This window comes from Schistocerca americana, chromosome 1 (assembly GCF_021461395.2).
Source record: "Schistocerca americana isolate TAMUIC-IGC-003095 chromosome 1, iqSchAmer2.1, whole genome shotgun sequence".
NCBI classification, from domain to species: domain Eukaryota; kingdom Metazoa; phylum Arthropoda; class Insecta; order Orthoptera; family Acrididae; genus Schistocerca; species Schistocerca americana.
The window spans coordinates 1,137,553,773-1,137,571,499 of record NC_060119.1 but is presented as its reverse complement, the minus strand read 5'-3'; the positions used below and the strand labels follow the sequence as shown (position 1 = coordinate 1,137,571,499).

At 39.7% G+C, this 17,727-nt stretch overlaps 1 protein-coding gene across 2 annotated transcripts in view; it reads left to right on the top strand.

Moving 5' to 3' along the window:
• Nucleotides 1–17,727, top strand: part of LOC124619227 (inorganic pyrophosphatase) — a 130,312-nt gene that overhangs the window by 74,933 nt on the left and 37,652 nt on the right. For both annotated transcript variants that reach the window (XM_047145476.1, XM_047145468.1), the window contains 2 exons: nt 1,632–1,695; nt 17,343–17,405. In XM_047145476.1, coding sequence (XP_047001432.1) covers nt 1,632–1,695; nt 17,343–17,405 — 127 coding nt within the window. The remainder of the gene's footprint in view (nt 1–1,631; nt 1,696–17,342; nt 17,406–17,727) is intronic.

Sequence of the window (17,727 nt, the reverse complement as noted above, 5' to 3'; positions counted from 1 at the left end):
GCAGTATCCTCGGTGTTCAGAAAACTATTCCTATTATTCTTTCAGTGCAGCAGTGAATTATTCAAAGTTCATGTTTCCCATAATGCCAGCGAGCTCAAGGAAATTGATGTTTTTGTGTCAGAAGTTGCTACTTCCCTAATTTGTTTTGCTTTTTAAATACATAGTCACAAAATCAAAAATAAGATGTTTCTCGCCTTACAGTGCCCTACTGTGATTAGTGTGCAGTCGAGTCCACTTGAAGTGAGGTCTGCAATCCATTTTTAACAATCTGCTTGCTATTTCTGCTATCCTTCAGAAACTCAACAGTAGTGGGTATTAAATCAAAAAATCATTACAGGCACACCTCTTGGCTTAACCAGCATTCTTTGCCGTAATTTACTATTAATACCACCAGTTTCGTGGAGTACTATGTGCCCGCTAATTCAGCATGAGGTGCTTCTTGATGTACAGAACAATCTAGCCCGTATAAATCGTTCATCAGTAATTTTTTTTCTGTTTTGTAGTCAGTCTTTAAATTCTTTCTGCATGGTATTGCAATGTCATTCCATAGCAAATTTGTGGTACCCACTGATTGTGACTGCATCCTTCCCTTCTGTGATTCTCATTCATTTTTAAAGGATTGGATTTCCAGCATGCAAGTAGCAGCTTTGGCTGTTTCTATATTGAACTGCTCAGGTTTCACTTTATGCCAGATGCTGAACTTGTATGTTCACATACAGTATGTACATTAATAGTACTTCCAGCTTAATTCCTTGTATGTATTGGTGAAGTGAAGAGTGCTATGCAGAGTGAATTACATGAAACTGTGATGTCCAATTTGACTGTACTTAGAAGTCAGTACTCCATTCTCATTACACCGAAGTTTGCAGTCATTTTCTAGTGCACCAGAGAATTGTTTCCAGTAAATACTTACTGACCATATTGCAAATATTGGCAAGTGTTTCAGAAAGTTCCATTTAATACAGATTGACACAAAAGTATAGAATTAGAGAACTTGTAGAATAACAAGCTAATGCATATTTCTGCCATAATATAACAATGTTAGATGTGTTCAAAATTCATTGATCTAATACAGTGGAATGAACAGTTCAGTGTGGACTAACTGAATGATATAGTTCCATAAGCAAGAGCTGAAACATCTTTGTGCATGCATGTGAGAACTTGAACAAGGATCTAAAAGTTGGGCTGCTGTGTTAGTTGTATGTGCTGATCTACTGCTCAGTGTATCCTGTAAACATTTTTAGTGTGTGTGGATGTGCGAGATTACCTAAACAGCTTAGTGTTGAAGGTGCTAGTCATGCCAGTAACAGAGGTTTCAGTTTTAATTTTTCTTTGTTTTAAATTATGTATCTTACAGACTTAGTAATGGATACTTAGTGTGAAATGTTCAGAATGTAACTCTGTTAAATTTAAAAACATTCTGTGAAGATGAAGTCTGCAGTGACTATACTTGTGTGAGCACCCATATTTGTTGCTATGAAAGAGTGTAGATACCATTATGTGAGAATGTAGCACCAACTTCCATAACTTTTGAGGAGTTGTTCATATCTACATGCACTAGTTACACTGAAGTAATGTTTTGAATGGCCAGTTTCCATCTTCCTTCAGTTTGCAATTCCTTTCACTTGCAGGTGGCAAAGAGAGGAGAAGTGCTGCAAGTGAAAGTTCTGGGTGCCATCGCACTTATCGATGAAGGTTAGTAAAAACATTAAAGTTTCTTGAATTTCTGTGCTTGTGACTACTTTGCCTTACTTACTGGACACTATTAACTCCAAATAACAGCCTCTGTACAGAACGCGTCTTTCACTCTGCAATGAAGTGCCTACTATAATGGAACTTCGTGGACAACTACACTCCTCGCCCTTGCGTTTTGTGGGCAGTATAAAGTAAGGGAGGTATAGATATATTGATGGGTGGTGTTTGGATGATGATACTTTCTGCTCAGTGAAGTTGGTAAAGGCAATGTACAATATGACTACGTCGTAGTGGTGTGCTTGTCGGAAGGTGGCTCAGTGCTACGGAGACACTGGAGGGGATGCGGGGGGGTGGGGTGGGGGGGGGGGGGGGGTTGCAGCAATGTTTCTCTCTGCATACTGACAAACAGTATATAGATTCTGATTATCTGGATCTCAGTTGACATTTTATAGAAGGCAGTTTTTGAAAAAAGAGTAAAAACTAAAGAAAATCAATGACTCTTCATTTAAAAGTAGACCGAATAGATATTTTAGAGAATAAATTATCACATGTGTAAATCATGTTTTATTGTGCATGTGGGGTGACTGAGATGTGTTGATTAATTATTAGAACGTATGTGATAAAATTAGCCTACATTGAGGCCCTGTCTGTCATTAAAATAACTGCTGTCAGGATAGAGTGAATGAATAAGAGAAATGAAAATGATCATTTGAAATAAAATTGTACAAACTAGACCTTTAAGTGTAAACAACTTGGCAGAAAAGAAATTGCAAAGAACTAATTTTGGCGAAAAACACCTTCACAAATACATTCACATAAACAGCAGATGTGAAGCTATGTAGTAACTGATTATTGTGTAATAACTCTGAAAAATGTCTGGCTCAGAGTATAGACATTTTGTGTTGCTGTGGACAGTGTGCTTATTTATTGGGAAATAATGCAATTTTATGATCCATGCATGTGCTTCATATATTCAAATGAACCATTGTAACAAGTTGGGTGTGAGTATTATTGTACTTCAGTTTATGAAATGGAAAATAACCTATTTTTGTAAAATAGGTTTTAAAGTGCACTCATATGACACTATTGAAAATTAATTTGCCTCTACATGAACAGAAGAAATTTTGTGACCACTATTCCATAAGCATGACGTGGGATGCATTGTCTGTTCCACTCTTCCACAGAAATTACACACAGATCATGGTTCTGGATTGTTCTTCTAAGACTTGATTCCCCCCCACATTCTGTGATGCATACAAGACAATAAAGCTATAAACACACATGCACAACTGTGAAAATAACCACTTAATGTTCAAAGCACACCCAATTACCAATAGAAGAGGCAGAAGTGGTGTAATGACACTCCTGGTTGTGGTGTCATATGGTGTACTGTCTCCAGTTATTGCACATTTTTCGATCACTTGCCTCCTTAACTGCACAGGAGTGGGTTTTCATGAAAACTGCCAACTTGATCTAATCTCTGATCAGTTAACAGACCAGTATGAAAGTGCAGTCCCTCGGGAACACTAATGTAAAATAAGTTATTGCTTTTTACTAGTTGCAGATTAGCCACATCTGTGCCATAAATCAGTAACTTCATCATGATATGAGTGGTTGCAACCCTAGACAATCATTGACTTAGTCCAGTTAGTGTACCATAATCTAAGAAAAATATGTAATTAAATTATAAAAAATGAGTAATAGAGATGTTATTTAATTGTATAAATGAGTGTGTACATCTATATTTAAATGTGTTGAAGTTGCAATACCTGTTTTTACAGTCCTAAAATACCATCATTTAGTTCCCAATTGCAGCCTGATTAAATTGGCTTCCTAAAGAATAGTTTTTTAACACAGAAGTGTTCTCTATTGTTAAAAGTTCTGCGAATCAGTTAAGACAGTGCCTTGGGGACAGAACCTACAATTGCAGTTACACATGATTGCAATTGGCAACATTGCCTCCCATCTCCATACTGTCCCACTGACAACTCATGACTGACAGTTTGTGGCATCTACCTGGGCTCAACACTCACTATAACAACTCAGTTCAGAGATATAACTATCATATTCAAACTAGTTCTTAATCCATGACAGCACAGTTTTCTCTCGCAGCGTCATGCGCTAATAGTATATAGATATATTCAGTTTCAGATTGTTTAATTTAATTACGTTTCACTGAGAAAATAAAGGTAATTAAAGGGAGAATTGAATAGACAATTTGTCCTTCAAGTCCAAATAATTATTTCCTTCGTTAGTATGATGTAACTTAAAACTAATGTAACTACTATGTAAAGAAAAGCTGTGCTCAGCATGAAGGTTGGTTTAAGCACTAGTACTGGAAAAGGCAGTGCCCTTTTGGAGGCAGTATGCCTTGGAGATATTATAAGCAGACCTACAGTTTAATTTGATCACCAAATCAGAATGCAACTTAGTGCTTCTGTGCTATATAAACAAAGTTACTCCCTGTCCCAGTCATGACTGCAGAGTGAGAAGAATGATTGGTTAAAAGGCTGTGTGCTTTCTATAATTACTCAAATCTTACCTTGGTAGTCTGTATGAGGACACCTTGAGTGTCCTCCAGGGGGTACTCAACTCATATGTGTGTTCTTGCTTGGCTACCACAGGGCCTCAGCCTTTGCAGCATTTGTTCCTTTCCGAGCTGCAAGCTTACATTTCCACAATTCTTTTTTCCAGATCCTGCTTGGACCTGGTACATGATGGAGGCATGGATTTCCACTCCTCACATTTCCTAAAACTTTTCATTCAATAAACACAAGGTCCCCATTGATGTGCGACCTGCCACCAATTTTCAGAATTCTCGAGAAGTGCGAACCTTGCAGGGAAGGTCGCCCAGTGTGGTACCTGCTGCATCTTCGAGCCGTTCCATTTTTGCACTGTTCCCTTAAATAATGTGATACATCCAAAACCCAACACGGTAGTCATTGCATTGTGGGGATCATAAAATATCTGCACAGTAGTAGCTCCCTGACCACGCAGTGCTCGCACTGTTGGTGCCTGAGGAGCTGAAAGCTATCTACGTACACCAAGGAGTGTGCCTTGTTCGGAGTGGGGACCCCATGGTGGATAAGCTGCAAATGAAACAGATGTTTCCCCATTAGGCTGCGTCCTACATAAGCGACAGAAGTGACAGACAGCAGCGACAGCTCCAGGTGACAAAACAACCGCAGGTGTAGTTACGGAAGTGTCATACATAAGTAACATCTGTGTCACTGCCTGTCTCCTGCTGCAACTGGAGACGTTTGTATTCAAACATGTTTGAATCTTGCTGCTGCAGCACGCTTGACACAGAGCGACAGCCACGTGTCTTCTCACAAAGCAGTGGAGTGGACAGGATAGCAGCTAGAATTACTTATCAGATGTTAAAAAACTGTTCGGTGAAAAAATTTGATTCTTCCGCAACCTATAGCATGATATCTTTAATCGATAAAGTTCTGAATTTATTTTCGCTATTCGTCACAGTTACTGTGCTGCACAAAATTAAGTACATGGGTGCACGAAATTTTTAAGAAATTGGAGAGGTAAAATCACATTGCGTAGCCTTTCTGTGTAATTCATTTAAGGCCATGCATTATTGGGTATGAAATATAACCAATACATCTGAATTGTATTTAAAGTTTAGTCAGGAATGATACCTCTCTTCATTCTTGAGATATTAGTTGTTATATCCGTGGATGGGTTGTTCATGGCACGTATGAACCTTTCCTGCACTTCAGGAATAAAGTTGTCATAAAAATAATTGTATCTCAGAAATGGTTAAAGGTATCGAAGCGATGATTTTTGGAAATGACAGCATGCAGAAACGACTATTTTATCGTATGATTAACACTAGATATGTTTTTAAATGTGTGAGCAGAGCAAAAACAAGACTCCCTATAAATTACACTGAGATTTTGTCCGAATTTTCATAGTCAAACAAAGAGAGAGAAACAAGTAAATGGGGTATCAAAGTGACCAGTGTGAGGTCTAGTTTGGCATGAAAATACTTAACTGCTTGAAAGTAATCAGGTTAATTAACAAAATATTAATGAGTTCAGTAAAATTGAAATATTTCACGAAAAGCTGCTGCCAAGCTATGTAAATGAAGTGTCAAATTTCAACTGCTCAAGACCTACCTATTTTGCACACAAAAAGATACATTGGTGCGGTATTTAAATGTCCAAATGGCTTCCTTCGAATAAAGTGCATTAGGAAGGCAAATGAAGTCAGGGAGACCATGCTTTCTGAAAAAATCTTTAAAATAAAAACTGAAAGAAATCAAATATTTTATGAAATGATTTGTGTAAAAGAAAAAGTAGATCAGAGGAACATTATGCATGTCTTTCAGTGATGCTTGAAATCATGAACCGAAAATGAGGTGCACCAAACGTTTCTCTAATATTTTTAATTCATACTTACAAATCGTTTCACAAAACGTTCGACTTTCTTTTCAAAAATTTTGTACACTTTACTATTACAGACTATTTAGAGCAATTGAAACACTTTGCCTTACACACTGCTGATGAATAACGTTCGTAGTTTATTAAGAAATAATTTATTAAGAGTTTAATGTGATAGGTGTGTGTACAATTACAGATCGATGCAGTGTAAACAGCATACATATAACTTATGTATACGGAATTGTAACTGAGTCATTTAAAATATAAGAACAACGCTGAACCGAATCCAGTACCTTAATGCAGCATGGAATTACAATCTGTAACTCTACAGCTACACCACAGATACCTATTATAGTTGTTCCACAATCTGTGTTTATATGTGTATTTAGGGTAGTTAGTCATGTAGTCAGCCATTCTTTCTCATTTATTGGCTATTAAAAGTTCTTGATCATGTAAAAAAAAAGCATTCATATTTATTGATGAGGTAGTAGAGTGCTACCTGCTCATTCATGTGTAATCAAAGAATTTGTCTGGTGATCTTTGTTGTTCATATTTATGAAATTCTCCATGGAGATTCCTCCCTTTCTAAATTTCATGCACAACATTCATTTTCGATTTATTTTCTTAAACTTAATTTTGTAGCCTTACTCTTCAGCTACAGTTTAGGGCCGCCGTTTTGTAGAAACACCTGGGTGGCTCCAAGCAGCCATCTTGTAGTGCGGCATGGTCACTCGCACACAGGACACCTGAGCTTTCCGCCCATTGCTGTTGCTGGAGTGTCACGTATCCAGAAGTTATCCAGAAGTCGCTCACTATCAGTTGCTTCTGTAGCTCATGTAGGACAAGGCCTTGGTGACGACATGGCCCCAGGAGTGTCTGTGGAAGGATAGTAGTCCTTCAATGCAGAGTGATAAGATCATAAAATGTTTGCTTCCCTGCCTACGCCACAGGAGGAACATGGAGCTAAGTGGCAAACTGAGAAATACTCATACTTACCTTACACAAGGACTGATGGGATTCCTTCCTGGCCACAAAACTGTTATTCTTTATGGAGAACTTAGAAGAAAATTATGGGAAGTGGCAGCCATCTGTAAAATGAAATGTGGGTCAGTTTTGATCAAAACAGCATCCCCTCCTCAGTCATGGGCACTGCTAAGTTGTAACAAGCTGGATGATGTTCCGGTGTCTGTCACTCCCCGTAAGTCTAAATTTAGTTCAGGGCATCATTTTCCACTGAGACTTGCTTTTGCAATCTGATGATGAGCTAAACACAGACTTCAAGCGACAGAGTGCATACTTCATCATGTATGTAGGGGGCCAAAGGACAATAGGGTTGCTACCGGTGCCTTCATCTTGGCCTTGAAGGACGATTCAAATTTGCCAAAAATGTCAAGGTGATGGTATAGTTGTGTGTGTGTGTGTGTGTGTGTGTGTGTGTGTGTGTGTGTGTTTCTCCCCACATTGATTCAAATGACCATATAGACTCTATATATTGTTGCCACATTGAGGGTTACCAGTTTGCATCATTTTGAAATCTTAATAAGAACCATAAGGTAAATTTGTCACAAAGTTTCATCTAGTGGGCTTAATCAGGTGACCTGCAGTTGAATAAAAGAAATTAGGCTAAAAGCTAGTCACTTACACAGGCTAAATGTTGCGCAACTCTCACTGTCGGTGATCTTCATAGCAAATTCTCACAGAATTGCACTGATATCATAACTCACGAAGTCTCATTTTCTTGCGTAACACTGAAGGTACACTCTGGAACATGATAAGCACATAAACATTCAGCCCACCCCCTTTGCAGAATCACAGCAAACTGAGCGCACAGAACTGTGTGTGTTGTGCAACGCTAGACTATATAGACAATAGGCCGCTAAACAAAGGAGCCTGCTTAGCACCTGTCATGTGTGATACATCGATTGTATGATATCAGTTGTTACAAATGAAGATAACCCAATTAAAGAGAGGTGATTAAAGTGTAAAAAATGCCATACAGTTATTCGCACAATTTGCAGAAATGCATACGGACAGAAGTAGAACCAAAACAATTATATTTCATAAGAGGAACAAAAGCATGTGCTTCCACAACATTCTATCATTAGACAAGTAAAGCAGTGACTGGTGGATATAAATGCAAATATAGCACAAATGTAATCCATTTGAATTACCCAATTTGATGGGTTCAGTTCCATGGTTGCTAAAAAATATCATAAGCAATTATATACAATGTAGTTGGAACAGTAATCATCACACACAATCATTATAAATAGTGAATAAAAGTGACTACAAAAATCGTATTGTAATTGAAAGTGTAAGGGTTAGAACTACTAAGCTGGATGGCTTCAGTTGTATGTTATCAGAATCAGAAATTTGCTGAGGTTCATTAAGGAAGGACATTGTGTAAATATAGTAAGGTGAATGTTAATTCTGGACTGAGGAACTACATGTGTACCTAAGACTCCAAAGAACCAGAATAGCATGCTAGTGTAGCAAACTGAAAGATGAAAATAACTTCCGCATGATTTCAGTGCCAAGTAACATAGCTCAATGGAACTTGAGCAAAACATAAAAAGAACTGCTACAGTATAATACAGAAGATAATTGACAGAAATACACAAGAAGACGGACTGACGGGACACTTACTTCTGGGTTCTTATTGTGTTTCCACCACACTTAGACTTAAATTTTGTGACCTTCATAATTATTTTACAGCTTACAAAACTGCAGAGTGAAAATTCAGTAGAGCGGGTGGTCTGTAGTTCCATAACAATTTGGTTCAACTAGAACACAGTTGGTGGGGAAATTATAGTTCACAGTACTATTTGATGAGTTCACTGTGTGTCTACAGAGTGGATTACCTATTTACTGGAAATGTTTCCATGTTGGAAATTAATTTATGCAAATTTTTAATTAAGGGCTTATTGAGTGAATGGTATCTGATTCAGAAAAATTTGGGCAACAAAAATGTACAGACAAATCCTGAAATATAAAAAGCATAATAGTTTAAGTTGAAAAAGTAAGCTTGTGAAAAAGATAGATTGCTATTCACTATACAGTTGAAACTGAGTTGCAAACAGGCACAACAAAAAGGCGACTAAACATGTTTGCTTTTGGCCAGAAGGCCTCCTTCTCAAACGGGCCACATACACATGTGCGCACGCATGCAAGCATGTGCTTGTGGCTGCCAAGGCCAGATCCACAAGGCTGTGATCATGTGTGTGAGAGCTGCATTTACGTGAATGTGAGTGTCTGTTCATTTCAGGTGGTGGTCTTTGGACGGAAAGGTAATATGTTCAGTCCTTTTTTGTAGTGCCTGTGTGCGACTCTGCATCTCCATTATATGCTTAGCAACTATCTACTCTTTTCATAATACTCTCATTACTCCATCCTGGATTTTCCATAGTATGTTAAGAATAAGTTCATATGTGACCAGTCTGCAATAACTGCAAGGCTCTTCATCTCTGAAGAACTACTGCAACCTACTTCCTTCTAAATCTGCTTGCTGCATTCCCATGATGTCTGAGTATGTCATTTCAACTAATCCCTTCTTTTAGTCAAGTTGTGCCCTGTATTTATTTTCTCCCCATGTCTATTCAGCACTGTCTCATTACTTACATGATCATTCCATCTAGTCATCAGCATTTTTCTGTAGCACCACATTTCAACAGCTTCTGTTCTTTCCTAGTCTTTCGCATTTACTCAAATCTAAGCTGCATCTGAAAAATGAGACTCAAAATTAGGGGAAAAGAGTGAGACAATTTAGGTCGAATGGATGAAGATACAGCTACAGTAGGTTAGTTCGAGTAGTAACCTTAGCAGTTAAGCTTTACCAAGTAGCCATTGCTATGTGACAGGTGCTCCGTCCGTACTTATACGGGTACCCTTCCTTTTACACGTGCTTCATCTGGTTTGAATCAATTGCTTATTTTGCTTTGATCTGATAAGTGCTGTTTTCTTTGTTATAGATGTTTGTCACTCTAAGCTGAAAATGCATTAGTGTACTGTCCTGCATTGTTTGTCGCATTCTGTTTGAGAGTATTTATGACCTGTTGCCACTTGCGGCATGGCTTTCTTTTGTGCCCGCTACTGCTGCTTACAATAAAAAGAGAGGAATTGTCTCATTAACAAAACACTGACAAGAGACTGCTATTTGTTGTTACTTACACTGCTGCTTTCTTTGATAATGCTCAACAAGAACCAAATAATAGACTGTGTGATAGAAGATGTTCTGAAGGAGAGTTTAGCGAAAATTTTTCTCCCTTTGAAAATCTTTGCAGGTGCCTCTTTAGTACATAACATTTTGCACAGAAATTAGTTATCTTAGATTTAAAAGTCTAGTCAGTTGCTGTGCTTCATTTCTGACCGTATAACTATACAGCATAAGAATAATATGAATACAAGCATAACATGATATGTATCTTGTTCCACGTTTGCTGTTGTCTTACTTACACGAAAGAATACATGGCATAATGTTTACATTCATATTATTCTTACGGTGAAGAGAATACTGCATGACTGCATGTGATTCACGATTCATAAAAGTTACTGTTAGCAACCATCTCTCGTCACAGGTAGGAAAAAATTCAGAACGTAGAGTTGGCCATATTGACATACATCGCAAACAGACTTGCCAGTCCTATTTTCGTAGTAGATTTTTAGTGATGACTTTAAAAGCAGAGTAAGTTACTGTTGTCTTCAGTCCGTACACTGGTTTCGTGCAGCTCTCCACGCTTTTCTATCCTGTGCAGAGTAGCAACACTTAAAAAATAAGAATGAAGATAACTTTGAAATTGTTGTTGTTGTTGTGGTCTTCAGTTCTGAGACTGGTTTGATGCAGCTCTCCATGCTACTCTATCCTGTGCAAGCTTCTTCTTCTTCTCCCAGTACCTACTGCAACTTACATCCTTCTGAATCTGCTTAGTGTATTCATCTCTTGGTCTCCCCCTATGATTTTTACCCTCCACGCTGCCCTCCAATACTAAATTGGTGATCCCTTGATGCCTCAGAACATGTCCTACCAACCGATCCGTTCTTCTGGTCAAGTTGTGCCACAAACTTCTCTTCTCCCCAATCCTATTCAGTACTTCATCATTAGTTATGTGATCTACCCATAACTTTGAAATTAAATGCTGAAATTTAAAACAAAATTTTATTAGGTTTGTAATACATCTTAAATGAAATGTTTAAAATATCAGTCATGATTCTGAATCACTATCACTCAATTCTTTGTTGCTCATTTCTTTATACCCAGCATTGTCCTCTGTACCATCTAGTGCATCGGAATCGAACATTTTTTAAATGCTTGATGCGTAGTCTTATTTGGAATGCACCTCCCTGCATCATAAATCCATTGGCACACTTGCGACAAACTTACACGTTGTACACGTCCTGTTGGTGTCGGTTGTCTGTCGCTTTTCGAAAGCCAGTCTGTGTACATACGTTTAAGCTTGTTGTTAAATGGTTTAAACAGACGTCAAGTGGTCGCAGAATTGACGTTATCCTGCCTGGAATTACTGGCAAGTCCATTTTGCTTTCCCCTAGTTTTCGTTTAAAATTTAGACGTTCACAGGTAGTAATTTCGGACGCTGTTGCTTAACAAATTCATTTAAGATCACTTTAGTGCATGATATCGCCCACACTTTGGCCCACTAAATGCTTTCCTGCTACTTGAACATTCAAATAATTTGTCTCTCTGCATTCGCCATCACCTGACATTGCTCTCATCAATCCCGTATCGGCAGCAAGATTAGAGCTTTGTTCCGCAAAAGAAATAACTCCCCTCTTGAATTTGGCACTATAATGAAAGCGCTTCATTATGGTACACTAACACTGACAAGCACTTCACAAAATTCCACAAAGCAATAGGTGCTGGTATGTGAAATCTACATCTACATCTATACTCCGCGAGCCACCTTACGGTGTGTGGCGGAGGGTACTTATTGTACCACTATCTGATCCCCCCCTTCCCTGTTCCATTCACGAATTGTGCGTGGGAAGAACGACTGCTTGTAAGTCTCCGTATTTGCTCTAATTTCTCGGATCTTTTCGTTGTGATCATTACGCGAGATATATGTGGGCGGTAGTAATATGTTGCCCATCTCTTCCCGGAATGTGCTCTCTCGTAATTTCGATAATAAACTTCTCCGTATTGCGTAACGCCTTTCTTGAAGTGTCCGCCACTGGAGCTTGTTCAGCATCTCCGTAACGCTCTCGTGCTGACTAAATGTCCCCATGACGAATCGCGCTGCTTTTCGCTGGATCATGTCTATCTCTTCTATTAATCCAACCTGGTAAGGGTCCCATACTGATGAGCAATACTCAAGACTCGGACGAACAAGCGTTTTGTAAGCTACTTCTTTCGTCGATGAGTCACATTTTCTTAGAATTCTTCCTATGAATCTCAACCTGGCGCCTGCTTTTCCCGCTATTTGTTTTATGTGATCATTCAACTTCAGATCGCTCCGGATAGTAACTCCTAAGTATTTTACGGTCGTTACCGCTTCCAATGATTTACCACCTATGGCATAATCATACTGGAATGGATTTCTGCCCCTATGTATGCGCATTATATTACATTTATCTACGTTTAGGGAAAGCTGCCAGCTGTCGCACCATGCATTAATCCTCTGCAGGTCCTCCTGGAGTACATACGAGTCTTCTGATGTTGCTACTTTCTTGTAGACAACCGTGTCATCTGCAAATAGCCTCACGGAGCTACCGATGTTGTCAACTAAGTCATTTATGTATATTGTAAACAATAAAGGTCCTATCACGCTTCCCTGCGGTACTCCCGAAATTACCTCTACATCTGCAGATTTTGAACCGTTAAGAATGACATGTTGTGTTCTTTCTTCTAGGAAATCCTGAATCCAATCACAAACCTGGTCCGATATTCCGTAAGCTCGTATTTTTTTCACTAAACGTAAGTGCGGAACCGTATCAAATGCCTTCCTGAAGTCCAGGAATACGGCATCAATCTGCTCGCCAGTGTCTACGGCACTGTGAATTTCTTGGGCAAATAGGGCGAGCTGAGTTTCACATGATCTCTGTTTGCGGAATCCATGTTGGTTATGATGGAGATTTGTATTATCTAAGAACGTCATAATACGAGAACACAAAACATGTTCCATTATTCTACAACAGATTGACGTAAGCGAAATAGGCCTATAATTATTCACATCTGATTTATGACCCTTCTTGAAAATGGGAACGACCTGCGCTTTCTTCCAGTCGCTAGGTACTTTACGTTCTTCCAGCGATCTACGATAAATTGCTGATAGAAAGGGGGCAAGTTCTTTAGCATAATCACTGTAGAATCTTAAGGGTATCTCGTCTGGTCCGGATGCTTTTCCGCTACTAAGTGATAGCAGTTGTTTTTCAACTCCGATATCGATTATTTCAATATTTTCCATTTTGGCGTCCGTGCGACGGCTGAAGTCAGGGACCGTGTTACGATTTTCCGCAGTGAAACAGTTTCGGAACACTGAATTCAGTATTTCTGCCTTTCTTCGGTTGTCCTCTGTTTCGGTGCCATCGTGGTCAACGAGTGACTGAATAGGGGATTTAGATCCGCTTACCGATTTTACATATGACCAAAACTTTTTAGGGTTCTTGTTTAGATTGTTTGCCAATGTTTTATGTTCGAATTCGTTGAATGCTTCTCTCATTGCTCTCTTTACGCTCTTTTTCGCTTCGTTCAGCTTTTCCTTATCAGTTATGATTCGACTACTCTTAAACCTATGATGAAGCTTTCTTTGTTTCCGTAGTACCTTTCGTACATGATTGTTATACCACGGTGGATCTTTCCCCTCGCTTTGGACCTTAGTCGGTACGAACTTATCTAAGGCGTACTGGACGATGTTTCTGAATTTTTTCCATTTTTGTTCCACATCCTCTTCCTCAGAAATGAACGTTTGATGGTGGTCACTCAGATATTCTGCGATTTGTGCCCTATCACTCTTGTTAAGCAAATATATTTTCCTTCCTTTCTTGGCATTTCTTATTACACTTGTAGTCATTGATGCAACCACTGACATATGATCACTGATACCCTCTTCTACATTCACGGAGTCGAAAAGTTCCGGTCTATTTGTTGCTATGAGGTCTAAAACGTTAGCTTCACGAGTTGGTTCTCTAACTATCTGCTCGAAGTAATTCTCGGACAAGGCAGTCAGGATAATGTCACAAGAGTCTCTGTCCCTGGCTCCAGTTCTGATTGTGTGACTATCCCATTCTATACCTGGTAGATTGAAGTCTCCCCCTATCACAATAGTATGATCACGAAACTTCTTCACGACGTTCTGCAGGTTCTCTCTGAGGCGCTCAACTACTACGGTTGCTGATGCAGGTGGTCTATAGAAGCATCCGACTATCATATCTGACCCACCTTTGATACTTAACTTAACCCAGATTATTTCACATTCGCATTCGCTAATAACTTCACTGGATATTATTGAATTCTTTACTGCTGTAAATACTCCTCCACCATTGGCGTTTATCCTATCCTTGCGGTATATATTCCATTCTGTGTCTAGGATTTCGTTACTGTTCACTTCTGGTTTTAACCAACTTTCCGTTCCTAATACTATATGCGCACTATTTCCTTCAATAAGAGATACTAATTCAGGAACCTTGCCCTGGATACTCCTGCAGTTTACCAATATTACGTTAACTTTTCCTGTTTTTGTTCTCTGAGGACGGACGTTCTTTATCAACGATGATAATGTCCTCTCTGGTAAGCCGTCAGGTATTTTATCGTTTCGCCCAAGGGGGGGTCCCTCTAACCTAAAAAACCCCCGTGTGCACGCCACACGTACTCTGCTACCCTAGTAGCTGCTTTCGGTGTGTAGTGCACGCCTGACCTGTCTAGGGGGGCCCTACAGTTCTCCACCCAATAACGGAGGTCGATGAATTTGCAACCATTATGGTCGCAGAGTCGTCTGAGCCTCTGGTTTAGACCCTCCACACGGCTCCAAACCAGAGGACCGCGATCGACTCTGGGCACTATGCTGCAGATATTAAGCTCAGCTTGCACTCCGCGTGCGATGCTGGTTGTCTTCACCAAATCAGCCAGCCGCCGGAAGGAACCAAGGATGGCCTCAGAACCCAAGCGGCAGGCGTCATTCGTTCCGACATGTGCTACTATCTGCAGCCGGTCACACCCAGTGCGTTCAATAGCTGCCGGAAGGGCCTCCTCCACATTACGGACGAGACCCCCCCGGCAAGCACACCGAGTGCACACTGGCATTCTTCCCCGACCTACCCGCAATTTTCCTAAGGGGCTCCATAACCCGCCTAACGTTGGAGCTCCCTATAACTAATAGGCCCGCCCTCTGTGACTGTCGGGACCTTGCCGGAGAATCGGCCACTGGCCCAACAGGCGAGGCATCCTGTGGTGGCTCGGAAACGATGTCATCACCACTAGGAAGCACCCCGTACCTGTTGGAAAGGGGTAAGGCAGCTGCCACGCGGCCAGATCCCACCTTCGCCTTTCGGCCAGGCACGCGCGAGCCCACCACTGTCCGCCATTCACCCTGGAGTGATGGCTGACCGGTAAGATGCTCACTGCCGGAAGACGCAGCGACATCAGGGGTTCCATGCGATTCCAAGGCCACCGAAGTAGGCATAGGTCTCACCACAGTTGCCCCAACGCCACTACGAGCCGACGCCTGCGCCTCGAGCTCGATGAGCCTAACAGACAAAGCCTCCACCTGCCCCCGAAGAGTGGCCAATTCTCCTTGCGTCCGCTCACAACCACCACAGTCCCTACACATGACTATGTTTACCCTACTCTATACGGTGACAAATTCCCAAGATAATCTTCTGATGAGCTACTCTGATAATCAAGAAACACTCACTGAAATACGAGACGCGAAAACTACGCTAGGTTTTCCCAGAAAAACTATTTAAATTAAAAGCTAAGCGCAGCAAATAAGTACAAAAACGCTTTATACAAACAGTACTCGCTGCTGCTGGTGCTCTCGCTCTGGCTGTCACAAGACAACTGCTGATTCAAGTGACTAGTGGCTAACGGCCGCGAAACAAACAAAAGACGGTTAATGAGCCCCAGCGTATCAACTTGTGCAACAATCCTAAAGCCTTGTGCATTGTTGGTATTTTTCTGTAAAGAAATTTATTTTTGTTGCTATGAATATTTGAAAGACTGGTACATTCAAAGATGAACAATACAGAATTTCTATTTAATTTGTTGGATAATGTATGAAAATGCAGTGGTTGAAGCTTGGGGTGGAGAAAAAAAGCTCGTCTTATACCTATTTTTAAATTTATTTACTGATGCAGAGGTTTTGGCGCCAGTATTTATCTTTGTGCCTGCAAAGCATGTCTGTGTATCATTACATATGTTAGACGGCAGAAGTTAGTTGTGGCGGCACCTACCAACATTTCTCAGAACTTAGCTTACTTTGCACTTGATTCTAAGCCGCAGGCGGTTTTTTGGATTACAGAACCGGAAAAAAAGTGTGGCTTAGATTCGAGTAAATACGACGAACTGTGTGTTGTCCATGTTTCATTCCACACAAACAACTTCAGAATAGATTGTCTAAAACTTCATTTTATATTTGATGTTATCAGAGTTCCCTTCTTCAGTAATGCTTTCCTTGTCACTGCCAATCTGCCTAATACATCCTCTGCTTCAGCCATTATCAGTCACTTTGCTGGCCAAATAGCAAATTTCATCTACTGCTTGGTCTTGTTTCTTAATCTAATTCCCTCAGCATCACTGAATCCATTTATCCTTGTTACTAGAAGTAATTAAATAAGAGCTTGTTATTAAGACTGCTTCCAACGAAGCAAAATTCATCATTGTGATTATTGGATTGAAAACCACCGCCTTATTAATAAATGGATGAGAAATGTGATATGTTCAATATTTTGGTTAGTTAGTGAGTTCTACTCATGCAGTGTGTTTTGTAACACAGTGGAATGTAAAGGAAAAGAATTATTATTGGACAGAAGCAGGATGATAGCAATTGGAATAGTTAAAGATTTCCATATTCTGAATGTAGATTAAAATTTAGATCCACTTACAGACATATATGTAATAACTGGAGAGAGAGAGCGAGAGAGAGAGATAGAGAGAGAGAGAGAGAGAGAGAGAGAGAGAGATAAATTAAATGTTGTTTGCATAAAACGTTCAATTTATGAGATGTTTGAATGTGAATGTGCAGTGACAGGAATATTGAAATCACATGCAAGTTTGATTGTTAATTTAAATGTTTGTATTGGCAGGTGAGACCGACTGGAAGATCATTGCAATTGATGTTAATGATCCTGTTGCTGATCAGCTGAAAGGTAGGCTTGTGTTGTATTGGAGTGTATTACAGAAATAGGTGTAGTAAATATGACATACATTTTTATTAATGTTACTAAAAGGAAGTATCTAGAATAGTATAGAAATAATTTGATTTTGAGACTTAAAAGTGTTTTATTTTTTAGAATGTCATCAACTCGAGCATGGTTTTTGTGTGATATGTGGAGATTGTCTCGTATACCCCTGTCTGCATTCTGTTTTATTCTCCTTACTTTACCTTATAACAGCAAAAAAGTCTCAGCAGTTAGGACATTAGTTCTTAATTCCTCACAGTTCTTTTTTCACATGAATAGTGCTAGACAG